Here is a 22,888-nt window from a genome sequence, read left to right on the forward strand (position 1 = left end):
TCGTGGGTAGCCAAGTCTCCTAGCAGATGCCATTTGGGTATTAAGAGAATTTAGGTAATGCCCACAGGGATATAATCTATAAAAACAGGTGGTAGCCCTTAAAAAAATTATCGAGAGGCCCGGGGATTATAGCTCAGTGGTACCACACCCACCTGCCTCAAAAGTATAACGTCTTGAGTTTGATCCCCATTACTGCAAAAAAAGTCAAAAGGATATTGGTGACACCAATGGTGATTTTTTTTTTTTTTTTGGGGGGGGGGAGACGAGTCTATGTAGTTCAGGCTGGCCTTGAACTTGGAACAGTCCTGCCTCAGCCTGTAAAGTACTGGAATTACAGGCATGTGCCATTCTACCTGGCTCTTGTTTTTTTTTTGGAGATGTTTTTACTGTGTACCTAAGGCTGGCCTTGGGTGAACCTCCTGCCTCAGTGTCCTGATTTCTGGGATTACAGGTGTGTGCTCCCATGTCCAGCTCAATTGGTGATTCTTGACCTGGTGATGAAAGTACTTGTTATTCCTGCACGATTCCTAGACTGGTTCCCTAATAAAGTTGATTTGTGGTTTCAATTATATCTGATGATGATTGTAGGAAATTTACAAATATCTAGGCATGGTCAGCAGTAAGTGTTTAACATTAGTTACTCTTTTAATACTTGTGAGTGATGTGTAAAATGTTTAACAAAAGTTTTGAAATTTGAGAATTTGAATTGGGAAACTACTCTGGTAATAGTTTGTAGCACTTTCCCAAATTTTGGAGTATTTGATACATGATGATATGATAAAATTGTTAGTGTGTGTTTTCTTGGCCTTGTTTCTTGTCTGTACTTTGGTATTCAGAACCATTTCATTAGGGCTGAGAGTAGCTGTTTTCTATCTTGTTTAATTGCCTTTGCATTTAGTTGTGTCTACTTTTGCATATTTGGTGTCATTTGAATAAAATAGGATCTGGGCTATTTAGAATGTCTGTAGTCCGCTAATTTTTCTTTTGGGTTACAAGACTTTGAAATGGCATTTGGGTATTTGACTAATGGATGAAACTCCTGTTTATTGATTAGTTCAGAAGTTTAGTGACTTTTATAAACCTGCAAGGCACTCTTATAGAGATCCAGGGACAGAGGGCAGATTTAGTTTTTGCCTTCTTAGAGTTTATTAGTCATTGAGCAAGTCTTTTATTTTTGAAACAAATACCAAATCCTGAGCTTGGGATCAGTGAGGCTTCCTGGTTAGATAACACCTTCCTGTCCTTCAGACCAAAGCTTGATGATTCTGCCGATTGGTTTGCTGAAAGTAAGGTTTTCTGGAAGTGCCAAAGACTCCAAAGCCTGGTGTTCGTTTCCTTTTTGCTGCTCTGTTGTTTACTGTACTGATTTATTGACTTGCCATCTGGCCAGAATCCATGCCATTGAAAGGGCTAGGCTTGGGGGTGGTACTCTTTATGGATGCCATTTTCCATAGCTCTTGGAATTGCTTCTTCAGTTGGGGCAACTGTGTAGATTGCTTTTGTTTTGTCTGTAAAGGTAAAAAGGGTTAATGGTTTGGAGGGAAAAGAGCAATACAGAATTTATCTGGAAAATAGAACAACTCCAGACTATAGGGTATGCTGTGTATTCTTTCATCCCTCCTTCTGTGATTCTGGAGAAGAATTTGCTTTCCCCTTAGTTTCTCTAATGGTAGTACTATAATAGAAAGCCTGGTAAGTTGGAATACTGAGTTTTCATCGCTTTAGCCACAACTTCTTTGTATATGTAACAATTATGCAGTAGGGGAGATAAGTTTATGTAAGTGAAGATGACTTGTATTCTGCAAATAGGGACTGGGCAGAGTGGAAAGAACTGTAGGGAAATCTGACCAGTAAGGTTTCCGAACTCCCATCCTGCAAACAGATACTGGGCTACTACTTTTCCTGCCTGAGTGGAAGTGGTGAACTTACGAAGGTAGGAATCGCTGTCACTGTTTTCCCTTCCCTGTGAAGGGGGTGCAATACAGGAGACAAGATGAACAAGAAAACTTGTGACAGCTTATTCTCAGAAGTGTGTTGCCTGCGGGCATTAGCTCCAAAGAGATAAATTAAGAGTGTTGCCACTGAGGTCTTCAAGAGTGACCTGTTAGTGAGCTAAAGGTTGTATAAAGTATTGTCCCTTAAAGGCATTTTAGACACTTCTGGGACTAAAACTTTTTAAACCTGGAATCTGACTGACTAAATGTGTGTCTGTGTGTGTTTAACTGGGTGAGAATTTTGTTGGGGAACAAATGTCTAGTACTGAGACCCAGATTTAGATTCTTTTCCACAAACTACACTGTTAAGGTTTTGAACCAAGGCTTATAAAGTGGTTCGAGAGGATGGTCACCTGTTCATTGATTTCTTTTTGGCTGCTTGATAACACAAGAGTGCAGCTTAAGCTAATTGCAGAGAGGGAGAAAATCTGCATTTGGTTAGCATAAGTGTAATGACTTAAACCAGGGAAGGTTGTATATTTCTCAAAAGTCATGAGAAGTTGCAGTAGAAGGAATTGTGTGATTAGGAAAAATATTCTGATGATAGGGTTATACTTAGATATGTTAAAAAGCAAGGTTGAGTTTCCTGTTTTTTTAAAAAAAAGACATCTGCCAGTCAGAGGCACACACGTGCAACCTCAGCTTGGGTGGGTGAGGCATGCAGATCCTAAGTTCAAGCCCAGCCTGGGCCACTTAGTGAGACCATCTCTCACCAAAACACAAACCCTGGGAATGTAGCTTAGTGCTCCCTGGTTTCAGTTTCTAGTACAGAAAACCAAAATTGGGGTTACAGTGCACTTTGAAGGAAGGATAACAAGTGCAAACTTTTTAACAGTAACTATCATAAGCCTGATACATATTTTTAAAAATTACTACTACTAGATTAACATAGCACCACTTTCTTAAAAATATAATTTTTCTCCAATATAACCAAACCTCAAGAAAACCTACAATAAGTTATTCTGTAACCAGAGTTAAATCCTTTTTGGATTCTAGATGATATGGGGCTGCATTGCTTTCATAGATTTTTTTCCCATGGGTGTCAGGACTCTGGCCTGGTTCCAGGGCAGGAGAATCCCCTCCTAAAGAAAGACATTTCCTGAATGCTGAGTAGAGTCTTTTCACACAGCCAGTAGCTTGGAATTATCTCTCAGAATAGTTATGCCCTGTGTCTTTGGTCTCCCCACTAGCCCAAATTGCCTCAGTCCCTTGAGACAAATTCTACCCATGGTTTAATCCCCCCCCCCCCGCGCCCCCCGCCAAGGTAGAGGTCAGAAATGGAGGGCAGTTAATGGAGTTAGCCTTGGCTTGTTTCTTCCATATTTCTTGGTGCTGTGCTGCTTGTTTCTTAGTGACCTGATGAGCGTTAAAGCCCTGTCTGGAAAGTCCTGCTAGAATCTGGCTTGTTGGCAAGCTCAAGTCCAATATGGGAGCAGAATTTGAAGGGGGGATGATGCACTACTTACCCTTGGAGGGCCTGATTTTCTCATAGCACCGAAAGGTGATAATAAAGAGAAATCCCTCTCCAAGTTGGAAAATGAAGTAGAGGAGAGGAAAGAAAAAAAGTGGCCCAATGACTTCAGGCTTAAAGGTCACATTGAGTATGGTAGAACAGAGTTGAACATTTTGGAATCCAGTTTCCATGCTGACAGTGCGTCTGCACCTGTGTAGGTTCAAAAAAAACAAACTTGTACTCACAGAAGGGACCTGAGAAAGTACTGCAACTCAACACGTAAAGATGGAAGGGAGCCAGACTGTAGAGGGCACATGGACTCAAGAAGCAATATTGACCTATCACTTTATACTAATTCAGCCCCATGGAGGCTGGTGATTGGAATATTAAGAAAGTTTTCATGAGGTTTTGAGTACTTTGTTAAATTTGACTTCATAGAATTACCAAATTGAAATTTGGAGATAATGTCTGGCTGGTAAGGGCTGAAAGGAAGATGTGAGCCAGTATCATCCACTGGCTTGTTATGTTGGGCCCACAGCACTGTTGTGTCTTCAATAGACAGTTGAAGATCTTTCAAAACGCCTAGGACATCCCGTTCGGAAGTTTCTGGCTTAGACATCTTTTACTTAAACTCAAATTTGATTCCGCTCCATAGTCTTTTTTTTCAGTACCAGGGATGGAACTCAGAACCTTGCACTTGCAGGGCAGGTGGCCGCACCACTGAGCTAAATCCCCGGTCTCCATTGTCTGTCTTTGGAAGATGTTTTCCTAGTTTTGTTTTTCATTTATAAGAGAGATGATTACATTTAATGAATACATATTTAGTTCATTGAATTCCAAGAGTGTTAAATAATTGTCTTCAAACGGAAAAGATGTTAGAACACATTTATCATGAAGAAAAGTATTATGACACTTTAGTATGACCATTTATCATGCTCTGCAATACCTTGTACTAGTGAAACCTAGCATCATTTACTGGTGATGGACAGCCTTTAACTCTCAAGTGTTACATCTATAGTAATTTGTTTGTTAAATTAGCATGGATTTGGTTGGATGTGGTGGTGTGTGCCTGTAATCTCTGCACTTGGGAGGCTGAAGCAGGAAAATCTCTTGAGTTTGAAGCCAGCCTGGGCTACATAGTGAGACCTTGTCTCGAAAAAAAAAGCCTAATGTTAAGTATGAATTATTTTTTAAATTGTATTTTGAAAATAATACATTTTATGGGGGGGGTGCTACTAATACACCCTTTTGTAAGCATTTGGTAGGGCTAAAAGGACAGTTCTGTACTAAATGGTATAGACTAGGTACTTGAAGTTACCACACTGTGCCCTTAAATTGACTGTTGCGGTATAGTTACTGAGTTGAATTGGACTATAGCTGAGTATTCCAGGTTGGAGAACCACTCAGCTGTCACCCAGTGGTGTCCTTGTCAGGACTAAAGCCTAGGAAGAAGAGGAAAAGTGGGAAAGAAAGAAAGGAAAGAAAGGGATATTAGCAATTGCATGAAGCTTATGCCAGTGCCTTAAACTTCCAGAGCATTGGGTAAGAGATGGGAAGGGACTTGGCCAACTTCTTGCTGTTTGGAACGATTAGATACCTTTATCTTTCTCCTTTAGCCCATTAGTTCTTGTTCACTTAGTGCCTTTGAGCATATTGCTAGGAAAATATGCTTTACCTGCATCTCAGGTTTCTGACTCCTCTGTCTTTTTTCCTGAAAGATGAGGGTAAGATTGAGGCATATGGGACAGTGGGATGGAAAATAATACTTACTGTGTATTGAGGCAGAAGAGAGCAGAGAGAATGTAGCCGAACAGAAAGCCAATGAGGGGCATCAGGGCAGAGGTGGCCAGCAGGTGTGGTGTCATGACAAACATGATGCTCTTGCCCACGTTTAAGACAGACAGGACCGTGACAGCCACACTGATAAGGAAAGTACTGATCATTCCTCCCTGGACATGAGGACCAAAAAAAAAAAAAAAGAAAACAATTAGGGAGGGTGAGGTCAGGAAGTGGAAAATGCTTTATGTTTTTTGGGGGGGTACATGAGGGACCTGGGCCCTTCATACTGAGCTACATCCCCTGACCCTTTTTTTTTTTTTTTTGAGTTAAGTGTCCTAAAGTGTCTAGGCTGAGCTCAAACATGGGATCCTCCTACATCCGCCTCCCCTGAGTGTTGAGATTATAGGCTTGTGCAGCCACACCCAGGTATAAAACATTTTAGTAGGACATTAGTACATGAAGTGGAAGGGACTATGAAAGACTTTTATCTTTTTTTAAAAAATTTCTTAATCAGGACAGAATTAACTAACACTTTGATTACTAAAAGCTCAGCAGAGCTCAGCCACTTTGAACATATCACTAGGTAGCAGATTATCAGTGAAGTGCTCTAGTTCTGAGGGAATGAGTGAGATTCAGGCCTCCAGGCCTGCTGTGTCAAAACTACGAATTAAAAGTTTCAGAGCCAGGCTGGGTGTATAACTTGGTGGTACACAGCTTGCCTAGTATGTGTTAAGCCCTTCGTTCAATAGCACTACCCCCCAAAAGTCAATTTTAGAGAATGCACATTTTTTACAATACTATTATTGCATATCTCTTGGATCTCATTAAAATGTGTCGTACTTGTACAACCTCTGTTATAGCTAAGGACTTAATTTTTTTTTTTTTTGTACCGGGGATTGAACCTCAGTACTTTGCACTTCAGAGGCAGGTGGTGGCACCACTGAGCTAAATCCTGGCCAAACTTAATTGTTTTTTAGCATGAATTTATCTTGTAAAAATAACCAAGAGTCATTTGAAACAAAACTGACGAACAGGTTGTCTGAGTCAGGTCATACACTAGACACCAAATGATGTGTCACCAAAGGGAGAAGCCCGCTTTCTTGAGTGACTTTGAAATTGGCTATGGAAGAATTTCCTAGCAGGAGTTTCAGCAGTGTCTTCAGTAACTTTAGCATGATCAGAAACTGCAGGTCCATTTTGCCCCTAGAAGTGCTGTGTGAAAGCAACATTTATTGAGAGCAGTGATGTGTTTTGCTTTAGAAGTTGCTTGCTGTATGGTTGTATCTTACTGTTGAAAAATTTCAACAGGTCAATTTCCAGTTTACAATGTTCAAACTTCCCCATGAATAACGAGAGCAAGCTTTCAAAGTGCACTTCCATGTGCTGTGCATTTCTCAGAGTACTACATGGGGAATGACAGGTTCCAAAATGATAAGACATGTTTGCTCACTTACAAGGCTGTTTGTCTCTTTCATCTGAGGAAAGGAATACGTAGCCAACTTTTCTGAAACCATGTTTTTTTGTAATGGCTATCTGTTGGCTCATTTTCAGTTCATTTACATGTCTAGCATTTTATGTTTCCAGTAACATTTTAAAAAACAATGGTAAAATGCATAACAAAATTTGCCATTTTAATGATTCTTAAATGTACAATTGAATGCACTAAGTATGTTCACAATGCTCTTAGTAAAACTTTAACATTTATATTGCTCAAATTTCAACTGCACAGCTTTGCATTTGCTTTAGTCCATATTGCAGCTGTGATCTGATCATATAAAATGTAACCTGTGACAAGTAGTTGGGACTACTAGTTGGGACTTTCACTAGAAGGATCAGTAACCAAATGATTTAAATTTTATTAAAAGATTACTAAGTAATGAGCTTCCCAGCTTGCCTTTGAACTTTGAATTTATTTACCCTTTCCATTCTGTCTTTCAGATTTGTCTTCTACCAATGACAAAATAGTTTTTACTCCCATAGAAAGAGCATTATGGAAAATCTAGGAACATTAGGCTGCAGGAATTGACCATGAGTCCAGAAGCCCTCTTTCTCTGTGGGCTTTCATTCATTCATTCCTGTTCTTCCACACTGGGGGGCTGCATGGTGGTGGTATGAGCACAGACTGGCAGGATCTGGATTGAAAACGGTCTCTGCCAATCAAGGTGTGTAAGACTTTGTGACTTACTAAGCCTTTCTGAGTGAGGTTGAAGCAGTTAAGAGCCACTCTAAATTATGGCTCCTGTGATGACTTACAGGTAAGGGAAAGGGATTTAACATCCCAGATTTTCCTATGATAGATAGCATCTTTGGAAATGTATCATGTTGACAACCACCTGCTGAGCCAAATGACTCCAAGTAATTGCTCCACAGGTCACCATGTTTTGTACCACCTGCCTTCACTGCCCTCATCACAGCTGGGATGAGTGGCCATGCACAGGCAGCCAGGGCATGAGATGACATAGTCCATGCTTTGAGGCTCAACAGAGGTGAACTACGTAGGTTGATGAGTGACGGAACTAATCAATCAGATCTCATTCAGGGAGATTATGCAGAATTATAGAGAGGGAGGCGGGAGCAGTGTTAAGTGTTAAAAGACAAAAATCTGGGAATAAAAGACAAGTGAGAGGGCTGGGGATTTAGCTCAGTGTTTCTGCTGCCTACCTCGCAAGCCCAAGGTCCTGAGTTTGATCCCTGGTACCAAAAAACAAAACAAAAACAAAAACAAGTGGGAAGCTGTGAGAGGAAAGAGGGCTTTTCAGCAGGAGCAGAGCAGCAGGTATGGGGAAGGGCCAAGTGGAGTGGTTCAGTCAGCTAAATGGTGGGACCCCATTCTTGGTGGATGGATTATGGTGAAAGTGTCTCATGGATGTTTAACTGCATAACGTTTGAATAAACCGTAGCACAACTACGTTAAAATCTTACTTTAATTGTCTTTAAAATGGAGCAAGTCTGAAATTGTATCTAAGTGTAACCTTCACCAGGGAATGTAACTGGTGGCTGCAGTTTTAGCAGGTAACTTCATCAAGGCTAATTATTGGTTCTTTTTCAGTTCCAAAGGTCCTAGGAAGCTTAAGTGGGCTAGCACAATCACATAGTTTGCAGCAGTGTATTCGTTATCCTGTACATGGGAAAGGCAGACTTGAGATAGACTGGTAAGAAAAATAGCCTGCACTGAATGCATAGAAGTAACTTTTAACAGAGGAACTTGAAGGGAGTCTGAAACTAAGTGAAGGGAAGTAACAGGAAAGCAAGAGCTTAGTCACCCAATGAGGGAGAAGGCTTTTGAGGAGGCAGTGGTCATCCATGTTAGATTGTGCTAAAAGTCAAAACATGGAGAATCCATTGGATTTGGCAAAGAAAGTGGAGCAGGTAGCTACTTAAGATGCTGGGTGGATGGGAGACCAAGAAGGAGGAGAGTGATTCAACTAACAGACTAGTTGTTGAAGGGCTAGTCACTTGTGAGAGGTTGGTGGCAGTGGGAGGTGTTTATGAGCAAGTGGATTGGCAGAGGGGGATAAGGGAATTTTCCTGAAGCCTGGCTGAGCAGGTGGAACCCACAAAAAAATCCCAACAAGAGATTTTTTTTTTAAAAAAAGAACCTTTGTCAGTGCTGTTCATTGAGAATTAATAGAGATATTTTAGAAGTGAGATGGAGTGGGGAGACTGCTGCAAGAGGATGAATAATCAATAAAAGGTCTCAAGCAAAGCTGGAGAGAAGACCAAGGTTAATATGAAAAGACAAATTGGGAAACCTGACTTTTGCAGTTTCTTTGTCCCAAGCCAAAGCTGCTGCCAAGCAGCATGCCCTGTAGACCGGGCCAGAGCTAAGATCAGGTCCTTAGGATGTCAAGAGACAAAGCCCTTCCTGAGGACCAGGATGATGTCCTGGCCCTGGGAGATGAGGCTGACCAACCTCCAAGGTTGGTGAAGTTAGTGAAGGTACCACAGCTGTATGCCTGGGACTCTTCAAGGGCACAGTAGTGGGGTGATGCCCTGCGTGTGATCACAGTGCCCCTCTGTGGACCTCATTGTCCTACACTGCTGAAAGGTGTATTATACTCTCTTCTTTGCTGGTTTCTTGCCAAGTTTGTCTTTCATGGACTAGCTCAAGCCCATCTCGTCCAAAAAGTTGCCTTGACCACCTCAGTTCTCAGTAATCTTACATTCTGCCAATACCTGTCTGTACACTGTTGTTGGGTTTTACATCTCTCATGTGTAACTTCACTTTCTGCAAATATCACTCTGAGGACAGTGAATCCTCACAATACATAGATAGCATAACTCTAGCATCTAGTAGGAACATAACTACAACTTTATTATTAAAATAATTATTCCTTATAGTTCTGTGTAGTGTTTTTACTTTTTTCCCCAAACCTTTCAAAACTCTTCTCATGGACAAAACAATCTCATGAAATAGTAGGTATACCAGGAGTAGTTTTTTAATTCTTTAAATAATATAAGGAAACACGTATAATCTAAACCAATTTGAATTGGTGACCTCCACAGGTCCATGGGAGTTGATCACCAGGGTGGCATTATTGGGAGGTGAAGTAGGTTAGGAGGTGGAGCCCTAAGGGGAAAGTCTCTAGGTCTGTGGGACCCTGGCCCACTCCCACCCCTCTGAGTACTTGCTTTAATATGTGCTTTTGCCATGATGCACCTTCCTTACTGTGGCCCAACCAGTGGGGTCTCAACCAAAGTGAGCCTTTCACTACATAAGCAGCCTTCATAAGTGGTGTTACTGCTCCCTGCCTATGTTGCTTTCCAAAGTAGAGTCCCCATGTCCTTACCTTTTTGACATAGGGTACATACTGTGGCCATTTGGATTTGAGGATGATTCCTGTTGTGCAAGGAATGAGAACGATGGCCAGTGATACCATGATGCCTTTGTAGGGCACCTTGTCCTTCAGGTCGCCATAGTGTATTCCTTTGGAATAGATGAACAAGAGGAGAGGCATCATGCCCAGGGCACAGAAGGTGGAGCAGGTGGTCATCACGATGCTGGGTAGGACACATGGGAAGAAGGGGGAAAGAGCCCATTAATAGACTGTTCATTTAGTGCCTGCCATGTGCCAAGCACTGTAGTAAGTTGTTTCAAACATTACTTCATTTTTTTGGTGCTAGGGACTGAACTCAGGATCTTGCACTTGGTAGGCAGGTGTGGCACATCACTGAGCTACATCCCTGGCATTGCTTCATTTTTCTTTATGCATTAAGCATATTTCTTTTTGCTTATAAGAAAACGACTAGAAAAGTGACGACCCAAATCATGAGTAATAACTGAGTCCCTATGGGCTTCAACAAAGGAGACATTCTGGTCACTGTAATAGAACTCTTTTTTTACTTTGAGTGCCTGCCATATGCACAACCCATTGAATAGTCACCTGTGTGATCCCATCCCCCCAACAATAGCTCATAGGTTCATGGAATAGCACCTGCCACAGAGTTGCTAACTGTCTTAGATCCCAGGGAATAGCTGGCTGTAGGCTGAGGACAAGATGAACTGTATCAAGTGCATTTGCCTTGTGGGGAGTTGTTCAGAGTGACAGAGCACTCCTTTGGGAATGAGTGACAGAGAATGCAGTCAGGCAGAAGCTAAAAATCAGTAAATGGAGACTGATTAGACTAAGAAGAAATAGCAAAGCAGTAGAAAAGCCTGGTTATAATAGTGGAGCAGAAGCGACATTAAAAAATAGATAATTTCATAGTTGCAGAACAGACTCAAATTCAGTATTCTTACATAAAATTTAGCATACTAGCAACATAATGGGAACTGCTAATTTTGAAGAGATCTATCAAGAAATCTGTAATATTAAACATGAAAAACTAGGATTTTTTTAAACAGACATTTAATTTTATTTTTTTCCTTCCCATTAACTCTATTGGCACATTTTAGGTATAAAATGCAGTTGCATTCATCATTGGGATCTTGTACCATTACATGAGTATCTTGGTTCTTATTGTTCCCCCTTCCCCTGCCCTCCCTTCACCCCCTCCACCCTTTCCTATTTGCAAAGACTTTGTTTCCATTTTTTTCCTTTTCTCATATTTTTTCTTTTCCCTTCTTTCTTTTCCCCTAACCCCCACTTCCCTTGCTCCATTAGACCTTGTCTTCCTATTACACTATCAACTATACATTTTTAAAATTACAATATCAAGATCTAGGAGACATTACCACAGATTTTACAGAATTTTTAAATTTTTATTTATTTTATTTTTTATTTTTGGTACCGGGGATCGAACTCGGGTCCTTACGCTTGCGCAGCAGGCGGCGAAACCACTGAGCTAAATCCCTCGCCCTAGAATGTTAAAGGACAGAAAGCATATTACAAAAATCTTTTTTGAAATAAATTTGACAACTTCTAAGAAGTACCTTGGAAGACAAATTAATGAAACTAACTCTTGAGGAAATAGAAAATTTGAATAGCGCCTATTAAAGTATATTCCTAGCTTGAAAACAACAGGCTCATATACATTTTAACTGATAAATTATATCAAGCATTTAATGCAGAAAAAAGGAACACTTCTTCCTTCATTTTGAGAAATCAACATTGTGCTAATCCTAAAACTGGATAAAGATAATAGAAGAAAAAGTATGAACATAGATAGAAATTTGTTTAGCAAAACAAACTATTAGAAGTCAGATCTGGCAGGATGTAGAAAGTGGTTTTATTATAGGGATGGCAGTGTTGGTTCAGCATTGGAAGCTCCACCCCCATAAGTCATCATTTTAACAGGAAAGGAAAAAGCCACATGATCCTGTCAGTAGTTGGAGAAAAAGTATTGGACTAAATTCTACACCTGTTCATGGTAAAAGCTATCAGGAGACTAGAAGTAAAACAGAACCTTCTCAACAGATCAAAGACATGTACTCCATACTTTCAGCAAAAACACTTTCTATGAATGGAGAAGATACAATGCTTTCTCCCTAAGGTGGGAAACAAGGGCAGATATGCCTACTCTTTACCAGTCCATTACACTTTGAAACAGGCTCAAACCAAAATAGTCTAGCAATAAAAAGATACAAATAGCATAGGATTGGCAAGGTAGAAGTAAAATCTTTATATGTACAGGAAATGATTATCTACAGAGAAAATACTAAGAAGTCTCTAGGAGCCCCTAGAACTTGTATTTGAATTTAGCAGGGTTAGAAAACACAAGGTATATATAAAAATTCAGGTCTATGTATACTTGCTATAAATGCATTGGATATTGAAATTTAAAAGCTATGTAGGAGTGCAAAGGACCTAGAAAAGTAAACAGAAAAAAACCAGTGTTGAAAGACATTTAGTACCTAATTTTAAGACTTCCTCTAAAGCTACAGTAATCAAGGCAGTGTTGGTGTAAGGAAAGACATAGATCATTGGAATAGAACAGAGAATCTAGAAGTAGAACCACACATATATGGTCCACTGAGTTTTGAAAGATTATTTAACGTTAATATTTTATAAAACATAAACTCAATTCAAGAGCAGAGGAAAAGATAGTGTTTTCAGCAAATGGCACTAGAACACCTGGTATCTCTATATAAAAAACCTCAACCCTCTTTCTGTACATAAAAATAACTTGAAAGGATCTATGAACCTAAATATGAAAGCCTAAAAGTATAAAACTTTAAGAAATTATAAGGGAAAATGTTCATGAATTTAGGGTAGGCAAGAATTTCCTAGGATATAAAAAACATGATGTATAAAAGAAAAAAATTGATAAATGAGGTTCCATCAAAATTTAGAACTATAAATGACATCATTAAGAAAATGAAAAGTCCTTCAGCAGACTGTATTTATAATGCATATAACCTATGACCAGAATATATAAAGAACTCTTACAGCTCATTAATAGACAACCCAAATAAAAAGTAGACACAAGAAGATGATACATAGCCAGTACAGCACAAGGAAAGGTGTGCAACACTAGAATCAGAAAAATACTAATAGGTACAATAACAAGATTGAATTATACACTCATTAGGGAGATGAAGTTAAAAGTTTTAAAAGAACAAATGTCAGCTTAGGTGTGAACCAGTTAGAACTTTCTAATACTGCTAATGTGAATGTAAAATGATAAAACCATTTTGGGAAACAATATAGAAATTTCTTGTATTACTGTTAAGAACCAACAGTCCTTTTCTTAAGTTTTTACTTGAGAGGAATGAAAACACATGTTCACAATAGATTTGTACATACAAGTTGAGTATCCCTTATCTGAAATTCTTGGGACCAGAGTGTTTCAGATTTTCTTTTGAAATCCACTTGATCTGCAAAGAGGACAGCTATTCCTGCTTTTTTCTGGGGGGGCGTTCCTGTCACATGGAGTATTGTTTTCCATCCTTTAACTTTCAGACTATGAGATTCTTTTTGAATTAAATGTGTTTCTTGTATGCAGCATATTGTTGGATCTTGCTTCTTGACCCATTCTGCCAGTCTATTTCTTTTGATTGGTGAATTGAGACTATTAACATTGATGGATATAACTCATACAAATTGACTTATCATTGTCATGACTTTTTCTTTTTGTTGGATTCTCCCCCTTTGCATTTAATTTCTTGTTGTGCCCAACTGATTCATTCTGCTGGACTTCCTGGGGTTGTGATCCTCATTGTCTTTTCCTAGGATATTGTCAAAAAATTTTTGGAGTGCCGGTTTGGTATTCATGAAGTTCCTAAGGTGCTCTTTGTCATGAAAGTATCTTATTTCTCCATCAATTTTGAAAGATAATTTTGCAGGGTACATCAATCTGGGTTGGAGGCTGTTTTCGTTTAGGGCTTGAAATACATCACTCCAAGCTCTTCTTGCCTTGATGGTTTGCATTGAGAAGTCTTCTGTGATTCTGATGGGTTTTCCTTTGTATGTGATTTGTTTCTTTTCTCTAACTGCTTGTAGAACTTTGTTCTTCTTTTGGGTTTCTGAAATCTTAACTATTATATGCCTATGTGTAGATTTTTTTTAGATCACAGCTACTTGGAGTCCTATATGCCTCACTTATTTGTATGCCAAGTTCTTTCCCCCTGCTTGGGAAGTTTTCTGCCATCACTTCTGTGAACAGTTTGTTGTTGTTTTTTTTTTATCTCATCTGCACTCTCTCTTCTTTCTTCATTGACTCCAATCAGTCTTATGTTATTCTTCTTTGCATCATCTAGCATCTGCTGGATTGATTTCTCATGGCCTCTTACAATTTTAAAGCCAATTTTCTTTTCCTGGTCACTAATTGCAATCTTATCTTCTATATCTGAAATTCTGTCCTCACACTGGCTCATTCTCATGCATAGACTTTCAGTGGAGTTTTTAATCTCCTGGAAATCTGTTTGCATCTGTTTTATGGATTCCATTTGTTTCCTATGTTGGGATTCCATCATGTTCCTGAGCTCCTCTCTAGATTTATTAATCATGTCTTGCACTATGGGCACAATCTCTGCTGTTATGTGAAAAATTATTTCTGATTTCATTTTTTCCAGATCCTCTTTTGTTGCCAGTTCAGGGAGTCCAGGTCATTGAGTATCAGATAGTTCTATTTCATTTCCCCTTGGGGTTGCTGTAGGTGATCTGGAAGTCTGATTTTGAGACTTGTTTACATGTCTTCTCATTTTGATGGCGGTGGGGGCTGGGGTTATGTTGCTGGTGCCTGCACAGCTCACCTGCTGTGTGCTGGCGGGGCTGGTATGGTTGCCCGGAAGCCTCTTCTTGTGTGCTGGGAGTGGCTCACCTGGTATGTGCTGTCAGGGGTGGTACAGTGGCCCAGAAGCCTCCTCTTGTGCCAGGATTTCTTATTTTTTAAAAAAGGAATAAAGTAACTACCTGTTATCACCTTTTATATTCGGTATAGGCTCTTACTAGCCCAACAAAAGAAGAAATAGAAAAATTATAGGTCCTAGCACTCTGGGAAGCTGAGGCAGGAGGCAGAAGAGAGAGAGGAGGAAAGAGAAGGAGAGAATGGGAAGGGAGGAGTGGTTAACAAAGTATAGAAATGAGGGAAAAAAGAAACATTAATTTTTTGGCCAATGGTAGGATTGTCCAGAGAAGAAAACATCCATTATAATTAGCGAGTAATAGAATACACAAGGTTCTAAATATATTACCAATGTAAAACAATTGTAAATTGATGGGCTAGGAACAAATAGCAAATGATTCTTTTTTAAAAAGAGACCATTTATAATACTCACAAAAATATATAAATCTAAAAGATATGTTTATTTTTTGTCTTTTGAGACAGTTTTCCTATGTTGCTCAGGTTGGTCTTGAACCATGGTCTCAAGTGATCCTCCTTTATCTCCTCAGTAGCTGAGACTGCAGGTATGCATCCCTGTGCCTGATTGAGATGCAAGATCTTTACTGAAGAAATTGTAAGACTTCATAGGTGGATAGAAAAGAAGGGCTAAGTGCAAGAAAAGCTATGTACTATCTTCATGTATGGGAAGACCCAGAATTCTAAAAATGACCTTTACATTTTGATAATGTAAAGCAAATTTAAAATTTCAGAATTCTTAAAATTTTTTTTTAAGAGATAATCTCACTATGTAGTTCTGGCTGGCCTTGAACTTGTTATGTAGCCCAAACTGACCTTGAACTCATAGTGATCCTCCTGCCTCAGCCTCCTGAGTGCTGGGATTTACAGGCATGTTGCACTACACCCAGCTGAGTTTTTTTTTTATAGACTTGGAAACTGATCCTAACATTTAAATGAAAGAATAAAAGCTAAGAATAATTAACATAATTTTCAAGAAGAATATGGTAGAAGGACTTACTTTTCAGACTTTCAGAGTCATTGTAAGAAGATGTGGTACTGGTGCAAGGGGAGCCACCCAGACCAATAAGAGAGATCCCAGACACAAATATGATTTATGAGAGTGGTAGCATTACAAATTATTGAAGAAAAATTCACTTAGTGGTGCTGGGAATTTATTCTCAAGATCACAGCATGGGAGGGCTGGGGATTTAACTCAGTGATTCAGTGCCTGTCTAGCAAGCACAAGGTCCCGAATTTGATCCCCAGTACCAAAAAAAAAAAAACAACTGAAGTTCACAGCATGGGAGGTTTCTATGTGAAAAGCAAGAATTTAAAACTTTTCAAAGAAAATATAAGGAAGATCTCCATAACCTTGCAGTTAGTAAGGGATTTCTTAAACCCAAAACCATAAATGTTTGAGGAAAAATATTGGTGAATTTGACCATATTATAAGATACTACTATCAAAGTGTAAATACAGGCTCCAAACTGTGATAGGTTGTTGAAGCACTTACAAACAACTTTACAAATTACAAGATACAACAACAACAGCAACAAAAACCCATGGAAAAACAGGCAAAGCCAGTAACATTTTCAGAAAAGAATACTTAAATGGCCAATAAACTTAAGAAAAGGTACTGGGCCTCCCATGTAGTGAAATTTAAATTCATTGTGATCCATTTCAAACTCTTCAATTGGCAAAGATTAAAAAGTCTAACAATTCCAAATATAAAGACAGAAAAACAGGGATCTTCATCCTTACACACTGCTCCGGGAAGCGTGAAGGGGAGCAACTGCTCTGAAGACATGTTTGCTGAAGGTGTAAGAATCCTGCCACCCAGTGGTTCTGCTTTTACTAAATAAGCTGTCACCTGGGAACAAGGAGGCCTTACACAAGACTGTCCACAGACGTGGGGCATGGACTCACAGAGCTGTCTGGCCACACAATGAATAGATACAAGCAAACCATACAGCAGTTCAAAATGGACAAAGCAGCTATTTTATCCCATCCCTATCTCAAAGTTGTCAGTATGAATGGTTAATGTAAATTTTCAAAACATGCAAATACAGCTTTTGGTTTTTTTGGATGGAGATATACAGGTGTTAATAGTTTAAAAAGATCCCTAGAAATGCTGAACTCCGAATCCTGGGAGGTGCTCCCCTTGAGGTGTGGTAGGGGGAAGTGAGGTTGGGCAGGGACACGGGTTTCAGTGGCAGCTATTGAACTCTTTGTAGGAGAATGATTTGCAACTTGTGTTTGTTTTGCTGTCCCACAGCAGAGCAATTGTGCTTACTTTGGCTTGATGTGTCAGGAGCTTTGGAGTTTGCTCTGGGACTTAGTGTGCCCTGCCCTCAGAGTTCATGTTCCCAGATCCACGTGCACAAGTTCTGGGGGCTGGTCAGTGACATCCATCCCCTAACCTGTAGTATCTGAGTGTTGTGGTGCTCATTTTACTCTGAGAGACAAGGATGGGACGTGACTCTAGCTTCAGACTCTTAACTCCCAAGATTGGAGCCATGGTGACATTGTGGGCATGGCTGCCTCTTGGGGAAAAGGGTGCATTTGAGTTTTAAATTTTGCTGTCTTGCTTAAGTTCTAAGAGCACTGCATAGACTCTGCTTTTGTACCCTGTTTGAGGGGTGGGTTTTGAGCCTCCATCAATGGAGAGATTGGAGGCTGATGCTGAGGAAGCTGTCAGGGAGCCACCAGTCACTGTGGTGAGGTGGGGAGTATCTGGGAACCCTAAAGGCTTCCATCTTGTCCAGGTTTTAGTCTTCCTGTGTCATGGTGGGGAGACCTGTGGGGATCTTTGAGTTGTATCCAAGTCTGCTTTCTCCACAGCCACTGGGTGTGATCTCTGCTGTGGGCCCATTGGGTTGGGGAGCAGATGAGCTTGGAGGATCAATTCCCTCTGGCACTTTCTCCTCTGTTCCCAACCTGCCACGTGCAGCCTCAGCTTGGAGGACACTTTGTACCTCCATACCTGGATGCCTCAGAGGACCTACTTGTTGACCTCTGTTGGCAGGCTGCCTTGACTCACTCTAGCAGGAGTCAGAGTAACCAAGGGAGAAAACCATGGGCTGGCTCTAGACATAACTTTCCCACAAAATTTGAGAAACATTTTGTGGGTTTCTGGACTTCTGCTTCCTCGTGTATAAAAAGGAACCAGTATCTCACTGATGCCTCCTGACTCAGACACAGTAGGAGTGGCCTCAAACTGGGCCTTGGAGTGATGTCTGGCTCTTAGGCTCATATTGTTTGATTTGCACAATTCTTCAGACAAATTTGAAGGAGTTGCTGAATTTAGAGATTTCACAGAAAAATGGAGATTCTACCTTCTCTTGGAAAGTAGGAAGTGATGACAGCAGTGGACTTGCCTCTGTGGAACACCCACATCTGCCCTGATCAGAAGGGCTTGTAGTTTTGAGGCTGACAGACAGCCTCCGACCACCTTGTTAGACTGGTCCTAAAGATATTTGAGTCAGAGTACAGGTTCTGGTGCCACCCAGACCTGAGCAAAGGTATTACTCTCTAAAACTCAGTTTCCCAGGATGCTGAGGATCACATGTAATTATCCAGATAAAGTGTTTAGCACAGAGTCTTACTATCACTGTTACCATAATACACACGATGACTTGTCCCAGATGAACTCAGACTGAAATTTGATGTCTTGCAGCTCATGATAATGACAACTCTTGCTCCTCTCGTGGGAAATGAGATCCAGTTTAATGTACCTGAGAGGGTGGTTTGTGCAGAAAGGGTTTTATGATGGAAGGCAGCTGTCCCAGTAGAGTGTTATCTCCTGTGGGTCTAGGGAGAGGTAACAGTCCCCAGGTGCCTGGATAGGAGGCTGAGCATGTTCCTGAGTCATTGGCGGGCTGGCCCAGAGGGGACCTTGAACCACAGGAGTGCCGAACTACTGGCTCTACTGCTGCACTACAAGGACACCTGGTCACAGTTGAAAGACGCACCCATTATCCTCCACATCATCTCCCTGCCCTGCTTCTTCCACAGAGTTCCCTTGCCTGACCCCTGCGTCTAGCTAGCATCCTTCGCCCAGAACTGGGCTACAGCCTGGGTTCCTTGGGATGCAGAGGCAGCACAAGCCTTGTCCACAGACCAGATCAAAGAACACTGGCTTGCTCTGCAGCAGGAACCCTTTGGATTAAATGGAGGGAAGAATTTCCTCACAGTGAAGGGGTGAATGTTGAAATATATTCCCATGAGACTGTAGAAGCCACATCTGCTTTGTCCTATTCTCCTCTTGACTCCCTCAGAGAGGGTTGAGTCATGTGAAAAAAATCCTAGCACTTCTCAGACAGCAGGTCCTGGCAAACCCCAATGCTCTTTCCCAGTTTTTTTTAATTTAAAAAATCGTGTAGGGGCTGGAGATTCTGGGTTATATCTCCAGCATTGCAAAAAGAAAAAGAAAAAGAAAAAGAAAAAGAAAAAAATTGTCCCAGTGTCACTTTGTATCATCCAGAGGTGCTTCTTTATTTGATTAATTTTCTCAGTGAACTTCAGTCATGGTCAGGCCCTCCCAGACACAAGCAGATGGACTCTGAATTCATGGCTTTACTTGGGTTGAATAACATCTCCACTGAGGACTGACCCAGAGGGAACTGGCTGGAGACTGAGGCTTAGACAAAAGCAAGGGTTTCTGCTAGTGAGTTCTCTTCCGGCCTAGCACAGGCTGCTGCTGCTGCAGGTGTGAGCGACCCCCACCCCCCCAAGCAGGCATTCAAGGCTGTTCCTGCCTGTTTGGAAGGACAGGAGTTCCACCTGCCCCCGTGTGCAGGCTGTCCAGAGAGAACCCTGCTGAAATTGTGCAGGTTGCTGTGGACAGGGGTGTGTGTGTGGTAGCCTACTCCTATCAGTAGGCTCAGGTGGGGCCTTTGATGAGAAGCACCCTGGGGGCTGAGGGAGCTTAAAGAGAAGAGACATAGATACTTTGAGGCCTACATACTTTGGAGGAGCTTTTTGGAATTCTTGCCTGTTCTGCAGGAATTGGAGATGCTCATTTGGTTCCAAGTCGCCTTGGTTCACCTGGTAATGTTTGGAACCCACTGCACCCACATTCTTCTCTCCAGCCTCAGAGCTGACACCCCTCTCTCCCTGAGGGGCTGTGCTTATCCAGAGGCTCTTTGGTTGAAATCAATGCTCCTGTAAGATAATGCTTGTTCTCTTCCCCTTGAGATGCTCTGGGAGGACGAGGGGTTTAGGAAGCCCTGAACCAGCTTGGCCTCTTTAGCTTGGTACTTAAAACCCAACTGGACCCCAGCACCTGCCCCTGCCCAGCATAAGCTCTTGGTACTAAATGCCTGCAGCCCATGCTGGCATCCACCTAACTCTCCCACCCTCCTGGCTTTAGCCCAGCTCTTCCCCTCAATTGACATCTTCGCAGTAGCCCTGTCCCAAGCTGCTCCCTTCTTGCCCCTAGTCCTACCTGAGGTTCATGTCTCCCTTCACGGCCAGACTGAAGGCATTGGACAGGTTCCCCCCAGGTGAGCAGCCGCAGATCAGGATGGCCAGTGCCTCAATATTGTTCAGCCGGAAGACCTTGCCCAGCATGAAGGCAGAGAAGGGCATGATGCCATACTGAGCCACCATGGCAGTAGCCAGCCCCTTAGGCTTCCAGAGGTGAGCCTTGATCTTGCTGAACTCCATGGTGCAACCCAGTGCAAGCATAATGCAGAGGAGCATGCACACCAGGAGAACACTCAGTGCCAGGTCTGTGGGGCGCTTGCCGAAGCCTGGAGGCAGGGAGAAGTTGAAGGGGGCAGACACGTTGTGTACCTCCATCCTGGAGGACCCTTGTTCTCCTGCCGCTGCCCTTCCTTGTCCAGTCCTTTCTGGATGCCTTCTGTAATGACCTCACAGGACAGGGTTTCTGGACTACATGTAGCTCTGGGCAAATAGAAGGATTATGCAATGAGTAAGCAGTTTCTTTGGTTGTAGCTCCAAAGAGAAGAGAGCCTAGTGCCTTATCTGCCTGGCTTTATCTACCTCTCCCCAATACCATGACCTCTATTGCCTCCAAGATGCCACTCACATGCCTCCCTTGGCACTTCGCTGCTTCTGGGTGACAGAGCTTATCTCCTTTGCCCTCAGCCATGTGCCTCCTGACATTCTGGCCCTAGGGACCAGTCCAGGGTCCCACTGACCTGGCTCCAGCCCTTTTTCCCTTCAGCTCCTGCAGCCAGCTCATCCTTGATGCCTCAGAAAAGGTGCTCGCCCCATGCTCATCAGGTTACTGTTCACCCCCAAACCCCATAGGAGTGAAAGGAGCTGAGTGTCACCTCCTTTAGTTTCCAGAGGCAGGTAGCATAGCCCAAGGGTAGGGCAGGTTACTATCTCCAGGACAGGATGTGTCCATCCATGGTCCTCATGGGAGATAAGGATGCCACATCCTTCTTGCCTGTGCTGGGGAGACCCTTGTCCTGTCCTAGACCTGAACTGAAGGAGTTCTGGGGAAATGTTGCTGGCTCCCTGCAGTGCTTGCCTCCAGAGGGAAGAATCTGCCATCCTCTGCTGGGATGGCAGAGGGGTGGGATGGCAGATGGGCTCTCAGAAGCTGAGAGGGTTTTTCCCCAAAAGGCAGCACTGAGGGAACCAGCCCTGGGAGAGTTTGCTCCAGAGAGGTTCCATTCCTTGGGAAACTGGCTGAGAAGGATACAAGAATTTCTTCCTAATTTCCTGACTGCTCTACTTTTGCACTGGGCCTGTGTCTCAGCTGGGAGCCAGGCACATGGGTGTACAACAGCAGAGAGAAGCAGGCATTGTGGTCCTCAGCCTTGTTTCTTCCATCCTCACTGCAGGATAGGACAAGCAGCAGGTCTGTCAGAAAGAAAATTGCCTCTGGGCTGGATTGGAGCCCATGAAGCCTGGAAGAGGCCTGGTAGTTTCCTATTTGTCAAAACAGATTATTAGGCTTTGGGTATAGGACTGCATAGGGCAGAACAGGGACCAAGATGTGAACCCCTGTGGGGTGGGGGATTCTGGCCTGTTGGGAGGAATCACTTGAAACTGAATGTTGCCCAGCAATGGCCTCAGAAGCTCAGGAGCACAGCTAGGGGTTAGATAACAGGGTCCACACCTACTTCATCATATCCATGAGAAAGCCATTCCCTGGGGTTGCACAGTGCACAGCATGTACACCATAGCCCTGGGTGAAATGGAAGACCTTCTCCTTGGAGACACTATTGATTTCCGCACACTTGAGTTGGACCCTTCTCAAGGGAAGGGCTGAATGCTAGGAACTAGATGTTGGTGGAGATGTGAGGTGCCTGAACTGAGCTCTCTGCAGGGTCAAGGAGGCTGCTTTGTTCTGGAGATAGTGAGAACTACTGCCCACTGAGTGGCTAAGGGAGAATTACTGGTCACCAGCTGAGTCCCAGGCACTGTGGAAGGATAAAAACTATAGAGTCCTGCCAGCTCCTGGCCAAGGGGAACCACCTACTGTCCATTCTGGAGACCAGGTGCTCATAAAAACTTGGAGAAGGGTGTCAGGAGCTGCCATGATCAGGAGGCATATGGCCCACCTCCTGCACTTCATGACTTCCCTCCCTTTTTGCCCCAATTTACCCTGCCAAAATAGCCTGGAGTGAAAGGAAATGCTCCTTGTACTCTGTTTATTGTAGTTCTAGTTGACATGGTCTTAGGAACAGCAAGCTTGCGTGTCCCTGTTCCCACCAGCATTAAGAGTAGCTAGTCTCAGAATGTCCTAGAACAACAAATTACCAGGACACCCTCCCCCATGTCCTTGTTTGTACTTCCCCTCCTTATTCCTTAAATAAAGTGTCACCCAGTTTGCAGTGGTCTTTTCTGCTCAGCAGGCAGAGAGGCCCTACTCAGTCACGCTTTAATTCTCTTTTGTTTTCTGCATCTTCCATCGGCCTACTCAGACCCTGGACCCTTACCACACAGGCCATGGCAGAAG

At 42.3% G+C, this 22,888-nt stretch overlaps 1 protein-coding gene across 2 annotated transcripts; it reads right to left on the reverse strand.

Moving 5' to 3' along the window:
• Positions 1-1,122: 1,122 nt before the first annotated feature.
• Slc10a1 (solute carrier family 10 member 1) lies at positions 1,123-20,921 on the reverse strand. 2 transcript variants are annotated; one of them, XM_004837313.4, is made up of 5 exons: positions 20,396-20,921; positions 10,017-10,227; positions 5,218-5,396; positions 3,461-3,657; positions 1,123-1,508 (listed from the first exon to the last, which is right to left on the reverse strand). In XM_004837313.4, the coding sequence occupies exons 1-5, from the start codon at positions 20,749-20,751 to the stop codon at positions 1,411-1,413; spliced, it is 1,041 nt and encodes a 346-aa protein (XP_004837370.2). In that variant the 5' UTR covers positions 20,752-20,921; the 3' UTR covers positions 1,123-1,410. The 2 variants fall into 2 exon arrangements, with proteins under 2 accessions (XP_004837370.2, XP_087051443.1); XM_087195317.1 differs by lacking the exon at positions 3,461-3,657 and having other exon boundaries at positions 20,396-20,904.
• Positions 20,922-22,888: the final 1,967 nt, after the last annotated feature.

The sequence above is a fragment of the Heterocephalus glaber genome, unplaced genomic scaffold (assembly GCF_053883595.1).
Source record: "Heterocephalus glaber isolate CG9 unplaced genomic scaffold, H.glaber_assembly_v1.0 deba00001608, whole genome shotgun sequence".
NCBI classification, from domain to species: Eukaryota; Metazoa; Chordata; class Mammalia; order Rodentia; family Bathyergidae; genus Heterocephalus; species Heterocephalus glaber.

Excerpts from the sequence above, each read along its gene's own strand:
- Slc10a1 (XM_004837313.4), bottom strand. The coding sequence starts at position 20,751 with ATGGAGGTACACAACGTGTCTGCCCCCTTCAACTTCTCCCTGCCTCCA. Across the intron at positions 10,228-20,395 it reads AAGGGAGACATGAACCTCAG|CATCGTGATGACCACCTGCT; the intron begins GTAGGACTAGGG and ends TGTCCTACCCAG. Across the intron at positions 5,397-10,016 it reads ATGTACCCTATGTCAAAAAG|GGAGGAATGATCAGTACTTT; the intron begins GTAAGGACATGG and ends CCTCATGTCCAG.